General features: G+C 35.0%; 1 protein-coding gene across 1 annotated transcript in view; it reads right to left on the reverse strand.

Moving 5' to 3' along the window:
* Positions 1-10,124: 10,124 nt before the first annotated feature.
* LOC108671593 overlaps positions 10,125-23,633 on the reverse strand; it is a 36,514-nt gene continuing 23,005 nt past the window's right edge. The window contains exons 2-5 of the mRNA XM_047883252.1: positions 16,642-16,835; positions 14,885-15,062; positions 13,297-13,426; positions 10,125-10,305 (exon numbers count right to left, since the gene is read on the reverse strand). Of these exons, the coding sequence (XP_047739208.1) occupies positions 10,125-10,305; positions 13,297-13,426; positions 14,885-15,062; positions 16,642-16,835 (683 nt within the window). The remainder of the gene's footprint in view (positions 10,306-13,296; positions 13,427-14,884; positions 15,063-16,641; positions 16,836-23,633) is intronic.

The following is a 23,633-nucleotide window of genomic DNA, read 5'->3' on the forward strand; positions in this document are numbered from 1 at the left end:
GTAGTAGAGATCGAACTAGTTTGAGACCGCACATAATTGCAGAAATTGAACACTTGAAAACAAGCATGAATTTTGTTGCACTGATATTTTGTTCAGTCAGGATTTTAATGGTACATGCTTGCATCATCCATTTAACACGTTGACTACGATTGCTTCATCTTGTACTATTATTTCATTTTTTGTACAGTTTTTAAACAGGGTTGCCAGACGGTCATTTTTTTGGACAAATTCCGTGATTTAGTTTTTCTCAATTGCGTTGGCCAGCTAAAATTTATGATAGGGGTACTTCTTAATTAAATTTTAAATACCGCAAAAAGAAGATAAATGGAATTTTAATAGCGGAACCTACAAATAAATTAGTATATTTTGAGTTATGGGCCTTTTTTGGCCTTTTTTGTCCTCGGTTTTGGCCGATTTAAGGCAACCTGAATTATGTACCACTACGTCCTGGAGAAATACATTTCGTGGTACGCATATGTACCACTTCGTAGTCAACGTTAGTCCACGTGTTAATATTGTTAAATATTTTGAGGAATTCACTTAACTACGAACTTATTAATCAATTTCTGACGTAAACGAGGGCAAATTGGAATAATGTATAATAAAACATCAACGTCATAAGACGTTGAACTTTTTTTTACAAAATTATGCTTTTCAAAAACGGATATTTTTTTTTCGTTAGAATTGTTTTAGCCTTGAAATTAACCAATTTAATAACAGGATAACAATGCATTCAAAAAATAATTGAGGGAAGCTGTGCAATGGCGCCGCAGCCACTCAGTATATTGTAAAAATGCTAAAAAACAAACTTGCGCCAACTTATAAGGTTTTACCTATGTCAATACATGAGATTTTACTGTTTCTCACTGGATATCTCCGGCCTCTGCTCATATAACAAAATTTAGAGTCGCCCCAGCTTCTGGTAATCCAAATCAGAAGCTGCCACGTCTGTGAATTTTCACTGGGTAACAAAATTTAGAGTCGCCTCTCCTTCTGGTAATCCAAATCAGAAGCTGCCGCGTCTGTAAATTTTCACTGGGTAACAAAATTTAGAGTCGCCTCTCCTTCTGGTAATCCAAATCAAAAGCTGACGCGTCTGTAATTTTTCACAGGGATGTTTATTATACAGTACCTCATACGTTGATCCTCTCAGGAGTACGCTGATCCTACCAAGAATACGTTGATCCTATAAGGAGTCACTTCGCTGCAAAATCCACTCCTTCGCCAGCGATGCATTGCACTCTGAGCACCGTGACACGGCTGCCCTCGAACGGTTGTCAATAATTTATCTATTTTTATTGTATTATTTTATTCAATTATCATTTTTAATTTTGAATATGAATTTCCGAACATTCACTGTTCACTCGATATATTGGGAGTAGCCCCTATTTAATTAAAAATTTACTTCACACGAACTTAATTAAAGTGATTTCTTGTGGACCAGCACCTTTCATAGAAAGCTGCATATATGAAGTATAAGAATGTTCATGAAATTTTATTTTTCTGTTTCGGTTTAGCCCATCAGGCCAATTTATTTGCAGATATATATATGTTTCTAGTTAACCATATATTCGTCAAAGATACCTTCATCAAAAAGGCTGTTCCACAAATGGCCATTTCCAGAAGTTGTGGCCCGAATGATCGGAATTTCCGGCCAATTAATTTATGTTGTCTATGCGCTCAGACTTTTTGTTAACTTACCATCTAAGCAAACAAATGTTGCCAGAACATACATTAAATATATATTCTTCAAGATACTCGCTTCCGCCTCTGGCAGTTCAGATTTAAGGAATTGGAATCACACTAAAATAATATTGAAACGAAAACCTTGTCTAACACGTACGGTTCTTATCCTCTTGAAATTGCAGACTGATAGGTTAATAAGTTGATGTCTCATTCCTTTTGTTGGTATTGTTGTTCGTGCATGTTATGATTTTCAATCCTGATAGTACATATATTATACACATTTCTTGAAATTATGATATAGCTGGTCTTCGAAAAGTTTTCATTGCAGATTCGTGTCTGCTGAATTTATTCCGCGTTTTTCTTGCTTTAAATTTCTTGATGTAAGATTTGAAAACATGGGAGTGATATTCCTTCGATTCTCTTATCTTTTAACGGCGAAAAAAATCCAAACGAACGTCTTTTTCAGCTCGATCTATTTACTTTTTCCTGCTCTACTAAAAACGAACTTTCCACGTAGAATTTTCCAAGGAATCATTTTACGTCTCGTGCTATCATTTGCGCCGCCGTAAAAGCTGGTCGCCGTGAGCTGGTCCGATTTGATGCATTGGATGGAGCTGCACGGTCTCCATTAACAAATTGGATTGGTGCCACCGACCCGCACCAAAATCCTCTTTAAATTGTAGCTGGATTAAAAGTTTTGAGTTCCCGTAGAAACTTCAAAGAAAACATTTCGAAAGTTGGAATTTTAAAATCAACAGAAATGCCGAGCGGCCGGCCCTCTGAATTAACTTCCATGACGACCATCTCTTAATGGGCTATCGATGAAAAAACTTGCATAACTTTCTCGCTGCTCCTTCATCATAATGAAAGCCAAGTTAGATGAACGTTCGTCCATGAATATATAATATCGCTGAAAAGGAGCAAGCTTTTAAGGCCAGCGAAACGGGACATATTTCGTAAACATTTTTACACTATCTTAATTCTAGGTTATTAAGTAGTAATAATAGTATAAAAAGATATAAAGCAGGCAACGAGAGATTCTGGCATAAACTGTTGAGTGAAGAAACAGAGCTTGGTAGCTGCCTCGGTGCTGCTGTTTGTTTAAGATATGAATTCACGGCAGCGTTTGATGCTGTATAAACATTGAGTTAAACTCGCAAGCTGCCGTTAATGGGTTTGATGAATGCCTACTTAAAGGGGAGTTATATGAATAATTGCTCTAAAAGCTCATATTAGGTGAATTATCGGATAACAAGAACCGAGTTAATTGGATTTTGTGAATTCTAATATAAAGTGATGAAATAATCTAATGTTTTTTTAATATTACAAAATAGTAATCGTGAGTGCTTTAATCAGGGCTGCAGCCAGTCACCAATGTAATTTTCATGTCGTCTTTGCCCATGAAATCAAATGACTACAGGTTTCTGTACGTAAGTTCCCTCAATTTATATCGTCAACAATCTACTTGTCTTCTATATTGAATTTAAAAAATATAAAAGCCCAATAAAGTGAAATTTAATGTGGTTTATCCGCAATTTACTTTTTACTCGAGAAATTTGTAATTTAATTAGCTTTATAGTTTTTATTTCAGCGAAGAATACTGAGAACAACAACCAAAATACGAACAGACAAACCAAGTCTATATAGTTTCTATTCCTCTGCTTCTGCATCGTCAAAGTTATTACTAAAATACCTACCCCTAGCAATGCATGAAGCGTGGAGAGAAATCAGTGAAGTAAACTCTGGTCTGAGAAAGATTGCGATTGCTGGTGTTATTTTTTCGGCAAAGTTTCCGCACGCTGGCCACATTCTGCTCGAACAGCCATCAGCCCTAACAGGATGCAAACAATTCTGCCTGAGACGATCTTCGTCGAGACGTTCACGATGTACTATCGGAAGCCAATATAAGCGGAGACCGGACGGCTCGACAGCAGCGTTTTTCCGGAAGCCACCAGGCTTATTTCACCTCAATATTTGCCGGAGGTTTGCCGGTGCTTGAAGAACGTACATCATGAGAATAATCTTCTTATCGGATAGTAGTTAATACATTTTCTTATAGTTCCATTTCATTTATCGATATATTCTTCCCGGAGTCTCCACATATCTCCAAATAAAAATTTGTGAAACTTCTACCGGCGATGAGTGAAATTTTTTCGAGAGAATAATGTTATTCTTATATTAATGAGTATCTACGATGGGCTTATCAATTTTAATGATTAAACAGAAGTTCATATGCATTTGCTGCTTACATGATTATGATGGTTATTCAGAGATCGCCGGTTTAGACATACGAGTGTGCATGAAAAAATCCTGCTTTTACCGTCTCGCAAATGAATGGTCGTAGCAAAATTACGTTTCGTAGCTATTTTTGCATTTTTCGTGTTTTTTCTTCTGTAATTTCAAGTGCTCCAGAATAGGAATCAAAATTTATGAGGAACATGCTTTGAATACTATCAACATTCTTATCACATTATTAGTATTGATTTTTAATTGCTGACTTAATTTCTATCTGTAGGTAAATAATGAAAGATAACCAATCCTAGCATTAAAAGATGGTTCATAACACTTAAAATTCAGCGCGTTACGAACTGGAATATTATTCAATATTAGGAATATTCCTCGCCGCACGCTTCTTCTCTTGAACAAATAAGAAATCCAGCACGGCCTTGCTTACAAATTTCACTACATTCATGGCATCGACGTTCTGCTTCACACGACAGACGACGTCTTCACACAAAGTGCCAGTCAAAATTTCCCCCATTAAGATGGAAGCAAGGCAGAGCTTCCCGGTAGTTGTAGGGTATAAGTCTTTGATTCTAAATAATGGCAATGAAACTTGAAGACGTGATTGAAGAATATTAAATACATTTCATTCGAAAAGGTTACTCATCAATAAATTTTGTCTCTCATTTTTTACAAGGTTTGTTTACCTATTCATGCTCGCTCTTCATTTTCCGCTTTGTTTTGCCCATTAATTTGTCACGATCAAGAAGATAGTGAAATCAACAAAATTCTAATCCCCCTAATAAATACTGGTATATATTCCGTCGCAACTTTTTACAATTCTGTGATGGTACCGAACAAAATTTCAGGTTGATAAGTAATTTTTTGCACAGTGTGAAAAGTGATAATTAAAAACGAATTGTATGTACATGTAAATACTTTTCAAACTTGGTTACAAATAAAAATCTATTTTACTAGTTAACTAGCTATATTTGTCCACATGTAAAAACGCTGAAGAGTGAATATTGTCGAATATACACAAAATTTCTCCAGTCGAAGTTGATTGGATAGCCACTCAGTCTGAAATGATTTTCAGCCTCTAACTATGAATTAAATTCAAATCAAAAATAATCATCCAGGGCACTTATGAGGAAGCGTTAGGGAACAAACAAGTGAAAGTCTCGGAAAAACCATGGACAATTTCCGCCGCTAGGGCCATTAGAAGGACGTTATGAAACTCATAAAGTGATTATAGAAGACGTTATGCCTTTGCCTTTCAAATTGTGCAACAAAGCCTCATTGCTAATTTTACGGCATTAAGTTCGGGGCGCCATTAAAGTGTTGATGGTGTATCGTGGAAAGCCAGGCTGGCATCAAAGAAAACTTCGATGAATGCAAACTTCGCCCTTCCGGCATGGTAATGAAGGAACGCGTGGGCTGGTCTTCAGATCTCACGCTTGAAATTACCCAATTATCATCAAATTTGCGGTGCTCGTGCATGCCATTGGCTTTTAATCTGGATCAAGGAATTTTGCAGATTTGAAAGATTATTTTGCGTCATTTCCCAAATCGCAAAAATTTTCCCTCTCAGGATTTCAAGCCAATTCAAGTAGAAGTAAATATCGTCACAATTTTTTTAATTTTGATTCGGCATCGACTAAGTAACTCCAAAAATTTGTTCAAACTAAATAGATGCAAATGTGAAGTTTCGCGTATCTATATTGCACCGCAGACAATATTTTTCAAGATGTTACGCCTATGAAGATTTCTTCTTAAAAGGAACAATGCTCGATAATATTATCCTGTTAACTTTTTGGATCCCCAAAGCTCGTGACAATTAGAGAGTTTGAAGAGCATAGAACTATGCATGAAGGTTTCTAACTTGTGTCTGCAGAGTAGATTTGTAATTCATTCTATGATTGTATAAAATGTATTGTAGGTTCTTGTTGATTCTTTGGCGACGAATTTACAGGGTATTTTAGAGGCGAGATTCCCCTAGAGAAATATTTTGCACATATAAGGATGGAAAAGCTGTAAAATTGTACATTGTGCAGCATATAAGAAAATAAGAGTTTCATTTGATAAAATTCAACAGTGTGTTCCTTCAACTTTATTTTCTTTTCGAATTTGAAATAATTATAACGCGAAAAGTAGATCATCTTTCTTTGAAGTTCATTCGTATGCTGATTATAGCAAGAAGTTTTCGTGAGATTAGATTTTTTATGGATTAATATTGCATTGTAAATCGCACGACGTCGAGCTTTAATCCGAAAAGTTAATCTCGATTCAGACAGTTCGTTTATTTGTCCAGAATTCTGTGAAATACAACCACGCAAGCCATTTTGGTTCAACATTTTTCATTTACTCTTGCTTCTAACAATGTTGCCTGTGAAAACCCAGAGACAAAACCGCGCTGCTGGAACACTGGCAAAAATAGCGGCTTTTAGCGAAGCAAGGAGCGTTTTTGATGCATATAACGAACCTTTCCTGAAACAGATAACGAACCGTACGGCTACATAACAAAATAAGAACAATTTTGAATGGAATGAGAGCACAATGTTTTTGAGAGCAGAACGATATTCCAATACAATTCGGCCATGAAATTTAGATATGAATTTTGAAATTTTTTAGAAATTCCTTAGCGTAACAAGAAACACAAATATTTTTCAGATTTAACCAATAAACATATCTTATGAATCAATTTCAGTCGTGAAATTTCTGAAAAAAGTATAAAATATTCTAGTATTCCACAGAACAACACCGTGTAGATTTTTCTTGCCATTCTTGTTGTCAAAAAGAGTATACATTCCCCACCTGCAAACGACACTGCATTCTTTTAACCCAATAGCAGCTCATCTACCCTTGTTCTTTACCTCACAAACTTAACGCTCAATTAGAACAAATCTAACTTGAGATAAATCTTGCTACTGTGGACACAAAGATTGTCTGCCTAAAAATATCCTGCGAAGAACGGGGAACTAAAACTCGATAGAATTTTACACACAGTTTATTGGAGTTAGATGTTAGGATGCACTCATCGATATCAGTTCTCACCAGATAACATTCATCAATAACTAAAGATATACTTAATTTACCCCAAATGTTTTCCAGTGAAAGCACGTCATACAATAAAAACCATTTCCGACAACGATGTAATTAAAATTGCATTCGGCGTCATATAAAACTATTTGTGAAATCATCGCAGCTGTCGTACGCTTCCCCTGCCCGACTTTCTCTCGTTAATGAGTAATAATTTTTTACCAAAGAAAAAGAATGTACAAGTTTTTATTATCCAGACCACGATTTTACGTGGACTTGGATAATTATTCCACGATTTTAAAGTGGAAAAATGTCCTGCTATCTTTACGTGGTCATTAGTTTCATTACTTGTGATAGCTGTTACCTAATGAATAAATCTCCGGGAAATTTCCATATAATCTTGCATGGCAATTAATTCCATCTGGCAATCTCACGTGATGATTGTTACTTATCCCTCATTGAGAAATTGTAATTCAAGATTCTCGTTTGCAATTGTGCTTCAGTCACTGCCCGACTTGTTTTATATGAGACTCTTTTCAAATGATTCGCTAAATAAATAATTGATTGAATTATTCCGAATAATACAAAATTAATTAATTTGAAATTCAGTTATTTATTACAAATGCTTCATCTGAAACAAAGAATAATGAAGGCAAAGAAATTCATTATCGTGTTTTCATGGCAGAAATAATAGAATGAGAAAATTAAGGTATTCTGCTAACGTGGATACAATAATCTAGAGAGAATATTTTATTCCTCAGTGTATGAATTTCATCAATAACTGAAAATATTGGATTAGAAATTTTTTCTTTCTGTGGTGAATTTACAATAATTCGCAGCACTTCGTCTGTTAAATTTCAGAACAATTATACAGAAAAATTCGCCTGCCAGCGCACTTATTTTTAGTTGTTGTCTCAATAACAAAAAGTGTTCAACCAAGAATAATAATATTTATCATCACCCATAAAATACAATTATTTAAATATTTAATGAGCTTTGATTAATACAACTGAAACCTTCAGTTGTAACTTTTAATTTATTCTGATATAAATAATTCATTTTATTCCGCATCATTCTGGTAAATCGTAAGGTTTGATAGGGTGCAACGAAAGCATTCAAGAACTAAATCTTTATAATTAGCGTGAAGACAAGTTTGAAGAGAAATCACAAAGACAAAATCGAAATTAGGCTAAGTAATTTTCTATTACCGCAAACGTTCATAACACTTAAAAAATATACATTTAGAAGAAAATTAACGGAAACCAATAAAATAAAATTATAATTTAGTAAAATAGTATCTAGTAAAATACTAGTAAATATTAACATCAATATCTAATAATATTATTCATAATGCACGCTGAAGATATTTTGTACTCGCCTGCGGTGAAAGACTTAAGCTCGTTCAACGTTCAAGTTCAATGCAAGTTGATGACTTAATATGATGGTTGATAAATGGGAAGTATACACACATCAAGAGTATAGTATTGTGGCTTACATTTTTTGAACACATGTTGAGTACGGCGAAATGAATGTTTTATGCTAATTAGAGACATTGTATCACTTTATCCTTTATATGATTCAGGGTCCTCAAATTAATCCCCGTTATATTCAACAAAAATGCACAGCGGTTTTCTCTTAGGCTATTAAAATAATCTGAATAGAACAATTATTCTGATTGGGAACAAACCGACATTTATTATAATAATTGAAATATGATATGTTAACAATGCACATTCAGAGTTATTATCATCTACAAATTAGCAGAATTAACAATAAATTGACTTGATTTTCCATATTAATTCGCACACTCAACATGAATATTTCTGACACATATAATTAGTCACTTCTTAACACATAATACATTAGAGACACATTAATACTTAACTGTCTTAAAACTCACAGTCAAGAAGAATAAGCCAGCAATGTTTGTACAGCTCTCTAACATTCGATATTTCAGAGCATTCGTAAATAGATCATAGGTAATATATTAGGCAGAAGCGACAATTGCAGAAGCGTAGGTATCGACCGAGCCATGGTGACGAATGCTGATGCTGAAAAAAATAAAGGTTATAAAATAACATGCAGAATGCCATTAATAGCTAAGTATATAATTTGCAGTCTCTGACTCGAAGGCTAGAGGCATCTGCTACATGCAAGTTTATTTATAGCATGAATATTATATAACAGCAGAAATTTATAGGTAGAATTATCATGAAAAATTATATTTCTCATTTATACATGAATGAAATGTTGCTTAGGGAACATTGAGCATACCTAGACTGTATTTTGGTGATATTTAGTCATATGATTTCTTTAAACGACGATAGAATTGTTCGTACTTACATGTGGACTCAAGGGCAGCAACTCCTGAAAATACATATTGTGAATAGTTACTCCCTGATCACATATTCAAGTATTAATTAGAATTGATGACAAAATAACTTTTCATTCACTGTTTGGATTTATTATCTCTTTCATCGTAAAAAAGTTCATATCGATTGCAGTTCACTCAGTGATGTTGTATGGTAGTTAAGGTGAATGACCATTAAATATTGACTGGCCGTTGAATATTGTAATATTGTATGATAGTTTAGGTAAATGGCCGTTAAAGTATTGCAGACTGACAATTAGGTGCATGGTAGGATACGGTACGGGATAAAACGTTAAGCTATCTGTTGCTTCAAGTTCAAGTTGTACGAGTTGCATTACTTGATAACTGTTGTATTAATTTCAAGTACTCCTCGCCCGGCAGCATAAAAAAATCTCGAAGTTTACAACTTCATAATACATGTGTTGATTGGTTTTTATTTTCAGCTGCAGCTACAATAATATCTAGAAATGAGCACTGAAAAGTTTTCATATTTTCTGAGAAAGAAAGCAGTGGTTATATCTACAAAAACAAAAGAACTGCACTTTAAAATTCTGAACAATGTGTTCAGCTTAAGGAACTGCACTTGCACGTTTTTAAACATTAATAAAATTTTCTTACATCGTAGACTCTGTTCGAGTTAAATAATATATATTTTTTAGATCATGCTCTAAAAAGTTATGGTCGGATTGTCCTGCTTCACAGAATCGAACAAATTGTTAATGCAAAAATATACCTATTTATGTTATTGAACGGTTCCCATGATTTAAAACAACTTGCAGCAACTGGAATGCATTTTGTTCAATTACTAACCTGGATAATATATCATATTTTCCTGGAGTCGGTAGTCAGTGCCGGGTATGGAGAGCCTGCACTCGAACACAGTTTCGTCCTGCAAGTCGCTGTCACGCACTATAGCGAACACCGTCGCGTTGTAGGTGCCAGAGTCGTTTAAAAATATTGATTTCGATACCGTGTTCATTTTCACACTGAAAATCCAAAAAAAAACATTTCGTTATTTGATTGTACGATACTAGTAAAAATTATGACACTGACTATTTTTGAAAACGAAGTTCCGAGGCATGAAAGTCGTACAAGAATATTTTTTGTTCCAGGAAATTGAGATTGCAATATCTGCATATGGATAAGGTGCTTGCAGTGTGAGTATCCAGGGTTGATGAGGAATTAAATTCATTTCGTCAAATGCCTCTCGCTTTGCAAAAACAATGTCTTTATTCTGATAAATTCAGTGAGAGCATGAAATGTTCTTCAACTATTCTCATGTCAGCTTTAAGCTAGCCAAGTGCGCACAGATTCCACGGCAATTTTTTGTTGATTACAATATAAGTAATCTATAACTTTAAATAGCATCAAAGCCAGAGTGATTCCCCTTCTAGCGCTGCACTGCTTCCCGCTGCTACAAATGAAGTGCAATTTATCGTACCATGATACCGGGACTGATATATCGGAGGATTAGCATGCGATTAGTTGATAAAATCATGAATAATCTTTCAGAGTTACATTAGAATTCAGCGAGAAGTAAAGCCTCTTTGCGAATATCATGTAAGTCATGTCACTTATTCAGAAAATTTCTTATTGTGGCGAAGAAGAGCGGATTTCAGATGTGGCATTTAATATAGTGGTTGGAAAATTCACTAATGTATCTCGTTTAGCAGCAAAAGGCGCTTTGAGATTACCTTGTAATACTTAGAACTAGGAACTATAATCTCACCATCACATAATTTAAACCGCTTTGAACGTTCTGCACTTCCAACGGTTTATATAAACATATTTCTGATTTTAGAATGCTGTATTAAATCATTTACTAGGGGAAACCATTTCCCGAGAAAGGAATGCATGATGTTTATTTAATTCAGGTAATGTACTAGGCACATCAGCACGTGCCTAGTACTAAGTATTTGCTCCGATGAGAATGAAATCTTTCCTGATTTCATACAGATATAAACTTCGCATTTTTTTATCCTTCGGCGAGAAACTATTTCATTGGAAGAACACTCACACTTTACAATGAATGTGTAATGAAAGTCTTAAAATTGTCAATTAAAATATAATTAGAAAATTTTTGGTTCATTTAAATTTTTTCTTTCGAATATTCGTACACTCTCTCTAATTGAAAATGGACGTGACTGATATTTAGGCAATTTTTATAGAACTATCAATGCGAATTAATTTGTATATGCATATTCATATTCGGTTTTGATTGATTGGCTGCTTTTACTGATTTTCGTGAGAATTTTTCGTCGACATACAAATCACTTCATGCTGCGCTTCGGGCATCTTTATTTAAGCATTGCAAATGTGCCCGAAAATTTGGGTTGCAGTTGAAATTTTTACCGTAGTTTCTTAGAATATTTCTTTTCCTTTGTGTTAAACGATCGATAATTGTTTCTTTGTGTATTTGGTAAACTAATACAACATTTTCAATTTAGTCATGTTTCTAAGAGTAAACGCTTCGCAATTATTTAGATTGCACATCAAAAATTTTCCCACACTTTGGATAATAGAAATAGAACTCATATCTAAACAACTTTTTTTTGAAGAGCTATCTAATTCAATTATATTTAAATTGATGCATTATAGATTATAATGCACCACCATATAGTTATTTTTCATCTTTAACACTATCGACACGCCATTCCACAAATGCCATATTAAATTAGTTCAACAATATGGAGACTGACGGCAATCTTATTAATCATCTGTTTGGTATCTTATTCAATACAATGACCAATAACCATTCATGGGAATGAATCTGCGGTGTCCGTGAATACAAGGACGCTCTTTGTACGCTCGTAATTCCTAAATAATCGACCCTGACAAGAGTCTTGCCTGATTGCATGGCTACCATGACAGGCAATTGCAAGTCTAGTGGCTGGGCACACATTTGCTTTGCTGGCTTGAGGTTCTTATTTCAGGCATGCAAGAAATTGCGCTAGAAACTTCGCTATCAAGACATACTCAACATTCATTGATCGTTGATGAAATCAAAGACTATTACACTCTTCAATCGCTTATAGCTCTGCCGAAATTGGTGCATAGATAAAAATATGTTTCTGACATTCATTTAGGATTGGTTAAAAAAAAATTTCCATCACTAGTTTCCTTCAATTATAAAATATTGAATGGAAAATAAATAAAATACAAAATTAGTAAATGAAGTTCGCGATGACTTTTTCTTAGCAAATATTTTAAATAAATCAACTTAAAAATAGTTTAGAAGCGTAAGCTGTTCTACTGTTAATTCAAAAATATCACAGGATTTATTTAATCCCTGTCATTATCGACTAGGACAGCCTACAACGAAGGTGTTCTGTGTTTTAACGACATGCAAATATTATGATTTTAATTTATGCACAAGATAATGCGATTAACTTGCGGTAGAATGAATGTTTTTGAGCTGAAATTGAATTGATGAAAATCTCCTCTTAGCATCATTAGTGATGTGAGGCTCGTATGAAACTTAAAAGCACTTGCGGTACATTAATCGCCCACATAAGAGACTGGAAATGGACGAGTAATAATGAGGTAGAAATGAGGTGGCATGCGCACACTTGTGTATAATTGAGACGTCAGCGCTCGTGGCAGAACTTCGCTTGTTCTTGGAAGCCCTCAAGTTAATTATGATGAATAACTCGTGATAAAACGGCATGAGACTTATAGATGTACAGTGCGTTTTGGAATGAGAAGGCGAGAACTCAAGATTAGCAATTTTTCTACGGTGCATTCATGATAATTTCTATGAATCACTCGTGATAAGACAAGCACGGAAATTGCAGTTGAACTGACAGTTTTGACGCAACTATTTTTAATAAAATATCTAAACGTCATACTTTGGAAACAGAAATGCGATTGAATATTTTTTATATCTAACAAAAATACCAACTTTGACAGAGCATACTTTTCCTTTTCCATTCAAGCATTTTTCCCTCTAAGTTCAAAGTCGTTCGCATCTTCCATACCTCTTGAAATTCACTGCACTCCTGAACACGTCAAGTTTTGGCTCCGGGAAGACCCCGCTGGCGCTGCATACAACTTTGACGCTCTCCACCGTCGGCTTGCTGTACGTGACGTAGATATCCGACGCTGGGGCTGCAAATAACATTTACGGGCATAGTTTTATGCGAACCCTCACAAAAAAATGACAATAAGAAAGCGAAAATACTCGGTGAAATAGTTTTTTTACTCGTCAGTGCATAAAAAAAAGTCTGAAGAAACGTAATTTCATGGTGTTACGGATGAGGAATAACATTTACGGGCATAGTTTTGTGCGAACCTTAACGAAAAATTACAAAAAGAGAGGGAAAGTACTCGGTGAAATAGTTTTTTTACTCGTCAGTGCATAAAAAAAGTCTGAAGAAACGTAATTTCATCGTGTTATGGATGAGAAATAAGATTTCTGGGCATAGTTTTGTGCGAACCCTCACAAAAAATGATAAAAGGAGAGCAAAAATACTCGATGAAATAGTTTTTTACTCTTCAGTAAATATGAAAAGTTTTCAGAAACGTAATTTTATTCTGTTATGTATGAGGAATATATTAGCGTCGTAGGAAGCTAGACGATTTGGAATGTGTTACGATAAGAAAATTTAAATCAATCCCAAGGAGGCTAACCATGAAGTTGTCGATAATATTTTTCCATCCATACTTATCACGATTACAGCAATTTTTATTCATATTTCGGCATAAATTTAACTTTATGATACAAGGTTCACGATTAAACAAATTTCAAAGTTTCTCACATGGTAAAGACCGTTAATCAGCAAATCCTAAGTGCACTAGATTTCTTCATTAAAATTAGTTCTAAATTAATTGATTAAAATAATTCATTAAAAATTGAATGAAATTTTAATATTGGGTCAAACCCTCTTGGATTTTAGTATTTTTTAAAAGGAAAGTGTCCAATATTTGGGTAATTTTTTATTAGTATCAGAAGTTGAACTGGCCCATTACAACTTTAAGCCACTTGACTGTAAATTTTGATGTTTAGCTAAGACAGTGTGCTTCAACGTGGATAGAGCAGGTAGATGAAGCTCTCGTATTGCTACTTGATTGCTTATATCTCTTCGCTAACATGAATACTTTGTTGAATTTGAGAGCCGCAACTTTAATTTCATTGGAAACTGCTGTGTAATGATAGTAGAAGTAGAGTTACTACTCACAGTAGATGATGACCAGGTAGAAGTAGAGTGACAACTCACAGTGAATTATGACAAGGTAGAAGTAGAGTAACTACTCGCAGCAGATTATAACCAGTGAGAAGAAGAGTCACTACTCACAGTAGATGATGACCAGTTAGAAGTAATCACTACTCAAATTAGGTGATAAATTGATAACAAGGTAGAAATAGAGTCCTCCTCACAGTAGGTGATGACTCAGTAGAAATAGAGTCACTACTCACAGTAGGAGTAGAGTCACTACTCACAGTAGAAGTAGAGTCACAACTCACAGTAGAAGTAGATTCCCTACTCACAGTAGATTATAACCAGGTAGAAATAGTTTCACTACTCACAGTAGATTATAGCAGGTAGAAGTAGATTCCCTACTCACAGTAGATTATAACCCGCTTGGTCTTGAGGTCGTCGCTATGGAAGGTAGACACGACGCAGGTATAGTCCCCTGAGTGGGCGATGGTGGGGCGCTGTATGGCCAGCGCTCGGTGCACCTCCTGGCTGTGGTTAGACGCTCGGTACGACAGATCCACTCTACCCTTCAGTATACTCAGGTCCTGTGAAGTAATATGCAATATTCCTAGCACAATAATAAATATATATTCTATATAATAGAAATATTGATGATATTGTAGCTCGGTACGACAGATCTACTCTACCCTTCAGTATACTCAGGTCCTGTAAAGAAATATTCAATATTCCTAACACAATAATAAATATATATTCTAAATAATAGAAATATTGATGATATTGTAGCTCGGTACGACAGTTCTACTCTACCCTTTAGTATACTCAGGTCCTGTAAAGAAATATTCAATATTCCTAGCTCAATAATAAATAATTTTCTAAATAATAGAAATATTGATGATATTGTGGCTCGGTACGACAGATCCACTCTGCCCTTCAGTATACTCAGGTCCTGTAAAGAAATATTCAATATTCCTAGCTCAATAATAAATAATTTTCTAAATAATAGAAATATTGATGATATTGTAGCTCGATACGACAGATCTACTCTACCCTTCAGAATGCTCAGGTCCTGTAAAAAAATATTCAATATTCCTAGCACAATAATAAATATATATTCTAAAAAAGTATAATATTGATAAAATTGTATTAGTGTAATTTGTTAACTTTCAGTTTATTTGTCTTTTTTCGGAACATTCCTTGTATGAGTGAAAAAACATTAAAATTATTTTGTTGTACTAGTATTATTAGTATTAATTAATATCAATAGTATTAATAGGTATTATGAGTTAACTTCAAGATTACTCGTCTTGGAAGCGAATGGAAAGAATATAACGATGCAGGTATGAATTCAGCAGTGTTTATTTTTCGTGAAGTACTGTTGAAAAATTTGTCATTTATAATTAATGACATAGACGTTTTAAAGGCTTGTATAATGTTTGCTTGCTTTGTACGTAAGTCAACATAGACATTAGCTAGTAAAATGAAACCATAGTTGAGATTAATAAAACTGACCTGGTGTGCATGATTGATCATCCTTTAAAAATATATCCACAACTGAAAATATATCATTGTACTGGGATCATGGTTAGTTATTAATAGTTAAAATTTAGGCAAATTACATTTACGAGCGTGAGGTATTTTCTATTTTATTTCTCGATAATGAAACAAATTTTGAAATAAAGTCACGTACCTGAGGCGCAGTATTTCTATTTATTTTTCGATAATGAAACCTGAACACGAGACTTAGTTTGGAAATAAAATCTCGTGTTGAGCCGCAGTGTTTCTATTTATTTCTCGATAATTAAACTTATTTTGTAAATAAAGTCTCGTACCTGAAGCGCAGTGTTTCTATTTATTTTTCGATAATGAAACTTATTTTGTAAATAAAGCCACTTACCTGAGGCGCAGTATTTCTATTTATTTCTCGATAATTAAATTTATTTTGAAATTGTCCCGTACCTGAGGTGCAGTATTTATATTTATTTCTCGATAACTAAACTTATTTAGAAATAAAGTCGCGTACCTGAGGCGCAGTGTTTCTATTTATTTCTCGATAATGAAACAAGAATACCAGACTTATTTTGGAAATAAAATCTCGTACCAGAGGCGCAGTATTTCTATTTATTTCTCTATAATTAAACTTACTTTAGAGATAAAGTCACGTACCTGAGGTGCAGTGTTTGGTATCCACTGATATACTAGGTATCGCATACGGTTCTTGAGGTACCACTTGACAGTGAGGCCGCGAGTGTCATATCGAGCAGCGTCGTACTGACAGTCCAGCACCAGCAGAGGTACTGATCCGTTCACCACCACCGATGGCCCAACGATTCTGGATATCTTGAAGCCAGACGCTGTACCTAGGGAGGTTATAACCAACGTAGTGTTATTCTGGTTCACCACCACTGAAGGTCCAACGATCCTCGAGATCTTGAAGCCAGACGCTGTACCTAGGGAGGTTATAACCAACGTAGTGTTATTCTGGTTAAAAATTGAGGCACTGAACCGTTCACCACCACCGATGGCCCAACGATCCTCGAGATCTTGAAGCCAGACGCTGTACCTAGGGAGATTATAACCAACGTAGTGTTATTATGGTTAAAAAATGAACATTTAGGGGCATGAATAGAGTTTTTTTATGAAAAAATATGTTCATGTTTATTAGTTACATTTTTTAGTCGAAGGAAGTATTATTATCGACGCTCGGCGTGCACGCGAAGCCATTCACTGGTCGTATTGGCAAAAAAATCTAAATACTCCAAAAAAGCCGGTACAGCATGATCAATATTTTACTAAACTGCCTCGAACGGAAACGCTAGCCGTTCAGGAATGAAAGGGGAAAATGTCAAAAACTATAATTATAGAGCTTGTTTTCTTTATGGTTGGATCGATTATGATTAATTACAGGTTTTTCTTGCGTTTATCGGTCACTCTGACATAAATTTCTGTAGTTAATTTTTGCCTCCTTTCCCTTCATATTTATAATTTATCGGTCTCCGCTTATAATATCTAATCCAAGTTTTTCTTTGGTGTACCGTGAATCTTTTTCCATTTGCCTAGAGATCATCATACAAGATTTTTTTCTGTTTTTAAATCATTTCCTCCATGTACGCTGCCATCTTAATACAAATTCGATATATTCTTACTTATCATTCCCGCTGTCACAGGAATTTCCTCGGGGCTTCTTGCAACACAAGCCTGCTGGCACGCAACAGCATAATATGATCCATCATTAAGCTCATGTATTATACGTCGAGAAAATCCCGGTCTCGTTTGCAGCTGATTAGAAGTTGACTCGGTCAACCTCGTTAGCTTGCAGGCTCTGCAACAGTTTTTTCCCTTGCGATAATAATGAACTCGAGCAGCAATAAATATTCAGTGGGCTGACAAATTTAATGCATAACTTACCATAATAAACGAGTCAGCATATAGAGGCAAGTGCAAGAAAGGAGACGACATAAAACATGCAAGAAAGGATGCATAATAAAAGGATGCAAATATTATATCACTGTGTCATACACTGACATTGTGGATAGAGATCAATCTCTTTACTTTTGATTATGTATTTCGCATCCTGCTAAAATAATTGAATTTTTCGGAGTAACTTACGGTAGAATATTTCGTACGGAAATAGTAGAATTACAATATTTTGTGAGAATATATTCATTCCAGTCTGATAGGGAACCAGGAAAAATTTTTATAGAATAGAAACATAGAAAATGTTTTAATAGAATTATAGTATTTTATGAGAATATTTTCATTCCAGTCTGATTGTGAATCAGGAAAAATGTTTACTAGGAGCCTTCAAGCAATTTAGTTAGCGTAATTAGTTCTATACAAATTAAGTGTATGATATTTAATCATAAGATCGCTTGAAACACAAATTGACCAAGAACTTGAAGGCAAATATGTATGGCAAACAAATTCCTTATATTTCCAGTGGCAACGTTTCAGACAATAGCTCCATCTGCAGTTTCAAATGCGGATGTACCTATAAAAAAACAGGGAAAGAACTTATGAAACTTTATCAATTGAGAAAGAAAGGTGAATTTACTTGACTTTTCTTTGATTTAAAATTAAACTGATTTATTTAGATTAAAAGTTTAAATAAAGAAGTTAAAATAATGTAATTATCAATCAAAATTATCAATTAATTTTATCGATGATTATGTATGATCGAAATAAATTTCCCGCGATCACAACCTGCTAAATTGTCTGCGATGTGTAACATTGTCTGCACGTGTCGCGGCATCAGACTCGCCTCAAAAGCTCGGATTCTTTCTTGCTTGTCGTTTGATGCACCGAACGATTCTCATAACATTTTTACCAATCTCATTCTGATCAGGAAGGAATTTTGTTTAGCAGCAAATATTGGACAAGATCGCCAGCCTCCACGTTATGAAGAAATCCCTGTAGGCCTGCGAAAAACAATGGATTTTGCGATGGGCAACTGTTGCTTCGAGAGGCCGGCGCTGCGAGCATCAGGCCCAATATTGGTGGTAGGGAGGGAATGCCAAATACCCAGGTGCGTTCATGATAAAAGAAGCGCCATCTTTTCCAGGAAGATAAAAGCCTTTGTTCGTTCACAAATATAGAAACATTATCTTGCCATGATATCTTAAAAGATTTTGGACATTGGCTGCAAAATGAACAATTTATCATACAATATTTTATAGAAACCTTGAGTTTGCTGGAAAACGCATGCGTTTAAAAATGCTGTGAAAATGTTTAAGTTATATGGATATCGAAATCAAAATGATGCAGGAAATCAATTCGGACATTCATTGTCCCAAAACTATTTTTAGGTAAAATCAAGTTGTAATTCTACAAGACAATGTCAGTTGCTTCTGCTCTCCCGGTTCTATGAATAACTAAAGGTTGATAACCTTCGGGTCCACCCAGGTTAAAAAAAATCATATCCCTCACACCGGCAATAAAAGTTTTGTCAAAACGAAGCTAATCAACATAGACTCAATTTCTCATCAAACCGTTAAATCACTAATAAAGAAAAATGTATAGGAATTATTCTCGAAATTTTTATGTGTTTAGCTGATCATATATGATCGTAGATATTGGAGGACATCAGCTTCGAAGCATCTAGTCCAAGCGTGCGCTGCAATATTGGTTGCCAGCGACAATATCTCGAGATGTTGAGACCGTTCATGTATGCACTGCAGATCTCAATTGAGTTACGGTGTTTTAGATACGCTGTTCAAAACATATGTCGTTGCCATTTATATTTCTGATCTCCACTATTCCGTATTCGACAAACAGCCTTCAGAGAATTAGATCTGCATTTTGAATAGAGCACAACTTGATGGATTCACTTTGAGCTCCGACCGTCGCTCATCGCTGTGTACGTTGAATTTGAATTCGACGGAATTTTGCGCACCATTAGTTTAGTGATACAAATATGATACATTCATTCGATATCGAGATTAAGTTGTTTCAATAAAAAATGTCGCAGATAGAATTATATGATAGATACATCGGCTAAACACTATAATATGTAAATTATAAGGCACTATCTTTAAAATTAAGTGCATTTTGTTGCATTTGAGTGTTGTTTAAACTGTGATATGCTGTTGTTTAATGTCTGCAGCTAAGCCAGTTAAATAATAAATTAGTCTTTTGATTGAAAGAATATTTCGATTTCATCCATGCAACTCTCCAATTTCCTTTACTTGTTAAATTTGACATGACCTTACATAACATATTAAAAGTTGAAATGAATTATGTCAATAAACAAGTCATTTGGTTAAGAGGTTGTACTACGCCAATAAATAAAATTTTTTCGTTCAAAATTAGCACATTTATGAACCACTGTATTCCGAATGATTTACGATAAATACATGACATTAATTTTGCATCATTAAAATAATAAGCTACTTACTTATAATTATCCTCAAAACGAAAATATAATCTCATGTTCCTAATTTTTAAGTTGTGCTTTTGTTCCAGTTTTCAGAAGTAATCTTGGGACTTCGTTTCGCCGAGAGATGAAGATTCTCATAAAGTTAAGCTGCAACAAAGCGTTCAATTAGCGGATACGCAGACCGGTCTGAACTTAACAGCCTTCCTATCATACAGCCTTCCTATCATACAGCCTTCCTGCCATACAGCCTTTCTACCATACAGCCTTCCTTCCACACAGCCTTCCTACCATACAGCCTTCCTACCACACAGCCTTCCTGCCATACAGCCTTCCTACCATAAAGCCTTCCTACCATAAAACCTTCCTACCATAAAGCCTTCCTACCTACAGCCTTCCTATCATACAGCCTTCCTGCCACACAGCCTTCCTACCATAGCGAATTCCTACCATACAGCCTTCCTACCATACAGCCTTCCTACCATACAGCCTTCCTACCATACAGACTTCCTACCATACAGCCTTCCTACCATACAGCCTTCCTATCATACAGCCTTCCAACCATACAGCCTTCCTACCTACAGCCTTCCTACCATACAGCCTTCCCACCATACAGCCTTCCTACCATACAGCCTTCCTGCCATACAGCTTTCCTGCCATACAGCCTTCCTATCATACAGCCTTCCTGCCATACAGCCTTCCTACCATAGCGAATTTCTGCCTCCCGCCCCGTGCATGTTCACATTTTCGGGAGGGAAATTTTTATTCTTCAGAATGCACCAGGCGCTTCAGCAAAGAACCAGTCGAGCTGATGAGGCAAATTAATGACTTTTATGGAATTGGACGCCTTGAGTTAAGAAGCCTTACGGAAAATTGGCAGTTTCTCGCGCTGAGATGCATTCCCAAGTCTGAGGTAATTATGCCATTTGGATGCAGCTTAATTCCAACTTAAAATTACTTTCTGAAGTCATTTTAAATTTGCAAATTTGTTGCTTTCCTCAGTGAAACTAATGGCTAGGCCTTACCTATATCTTTCAAACGATTTAAATGTTATCTTTCGGAACAAAAAAAAATATGCTCAGCAATATTCAGTGAAGAAATGGAAATTATTTAGAGAGATATTAGACAATTTTGGCTATTTAATTGCATATAAACATAAACAAAAACGAATTTCGTACAGAAAAATTTCCTGGACGAAAGTTGCATACAAACACTAAACATTCCTTGACAAATTCCTCAAGCTATCTTCGTGAAGATTACCTCGCACCCGTCGTATAGCTTTCACTAATAACAGCGTACGCACTTTCGCGAGCCATTACTCGAGCCATTTAGTCACCGACGACATGGCAAGGCTGCAAAGGAGGGCTAAAATTAAATAAGCTCTTTCATTTTAGTCATTTCCCTTCGCAGGAACGCCGAATACAAGTTGCTTTCATTGCGCTCTGGATATGCCTATTCTTCCCGCCGAGCCGGGTTGGAAAATGCTTTTGCAGCCACCAACTTGGGTCATTTGTTACGAGTTATTATGGCTCAGCAGGTGAGAAATAACGCACAAGCAAAGGAAAAGAGCTGTTATGGGGATGAATTTTATCATAACCGCAGAAGAAAATAAATTTCATGGAAAAGTGTCTGATTTCCCAGCTCTTTTCCTTATGATGATGAGGAAGATTTATTAGGTATGCTACGAGCTAATTATGAGTGATTAAAAGGAATTGCAATTTTCCATGCGAAAGTTTTGCATTAGGCTAATTTTTTATTCATGAAAGTTAGTAAGCTTGTCTTATGCCGAATTGGATCAAATATATTTTTTGTAATGCATTCAATGTATGAAATGAATATTTGGAAAAATTCCATTATGTTAATTTTTTTTATCTTATTGTTTAAAAAAATAACAAAATTCTCCAAGTTTCATTTCATTTCAGTATCAATGGTTCTAATTAGCCGTTTATTAACATTTTAAAATGCTCAGCAGCTAAATGTATCTTAATTTACAAAAGTTTTTGCCTTATGTGTCCTCCTATATGCCCTAAGCGTACCTATCAAAACTGTTGATGCAAAAAGATATTGTTGATGCAAACAGATATTGTTGATGCCAAACAGATATTGTTGATGCAAAAAGATATTGTTGATGCAAAAACTCTTGATACAAATTTCAGTTGGAAGTTAAAATCAACGATCATAGGAAATCTAAATTTTTTATTTCTGCAAGAAATAAACGACACGTCGAAATAAAATTTCCAATGTAACAACTCTAAAATTGTACGCTCTTTAATTATCTTCTAAAAAATTCTTGAAACTGAAATCCAGAAATCCAATACCAGCATTTCACAGATGATTCTCTCCTGATTCGATATTTTCAAAACGTCGATTCCTCAACCGAACTTCGTTCGTCTCAATTCATCAACGTTATGAACACTCACTCTACTTCTGAACGAGCCGAAGGGTAACTCAATATTCCGCGCATTTAGCAAACTTGGTCCATTTATCATCGTGATGTGGACCTAAACCACTCGCTCGCCATAAATAGGTAGCTAAGGTTCGATAAAAGACTGGAATCTTGTTAACTACTATTATCATTAGGTGAGATGCAAGTTCAACAAGAATATAAATACAAAGAAATGCCAAGTAAATTCATGATATCTTCATAGAAAATATTGTCTCGGATTTTTTTAGCTGCTGATTGAGCTGGTTTACGAAACTCTTTGTATGAATATACGATAAATTTGCTTGGTGTGTTCTTTCCTATTAAATTTTCGATAAATGTAGTCATCTAACCGCGTGATTTAATTATCTCTTATTAAAAAGGGTGATATAATTATCGTTAGCTTGTAGTATTTATAGAATGCACTGTTCGTTGTGACTTTATATGCCGAAAAGTGGAAGTGACAAGGAAAGTTTTTATAATTTAACAATTTCTCAGTTCTCATTCTTGTTTTATTCTTCAATTTAATGTTTGACAAAGAAGCTGAATGCTTTCGCTCATACTGTGCTATGCACTCGTAAATTATCGCAATAAAATTCAGAGTTGATGATGAAAAACTGAATATTTTACTTGGGTATGTCGTTTTGTGATTGCAAGGACTGTAATTCATAACAAGTTATTTTTTGTAGTTTTGATAGACGATCTCCCACGGTCCGTTTTCTCATGGAACGGAGCCCACAGATCTTATAAGGTTAGTGTTTTCAAAAACAGCGACCTTGTTTGAATTCGATGAACGAGTAATTGAATGCAAATAAACATTACTCGTTGTTTGCAAGTGACATTATTAACGATAAACAAGCTGAT

The sequence above is a fragment of the Hyalella azteca genome, unplaced genomic scaffold, assembly GCF_000764305.2.
Source record: "Hyalella azteca isolate HAZT.00-mixed unplaced genomic scaffold, Hazt_2.0.2 contig12387, whole genome shotgun sequence".
In the NCBI taxonomy this organism is placed as follows: domain Eukaryota; kingdom Metazoa; phylum Arthropoda; class Malacostraca; order Amphipoda; family Hyalellidae; genus Hyalella; species Hyalella azteca.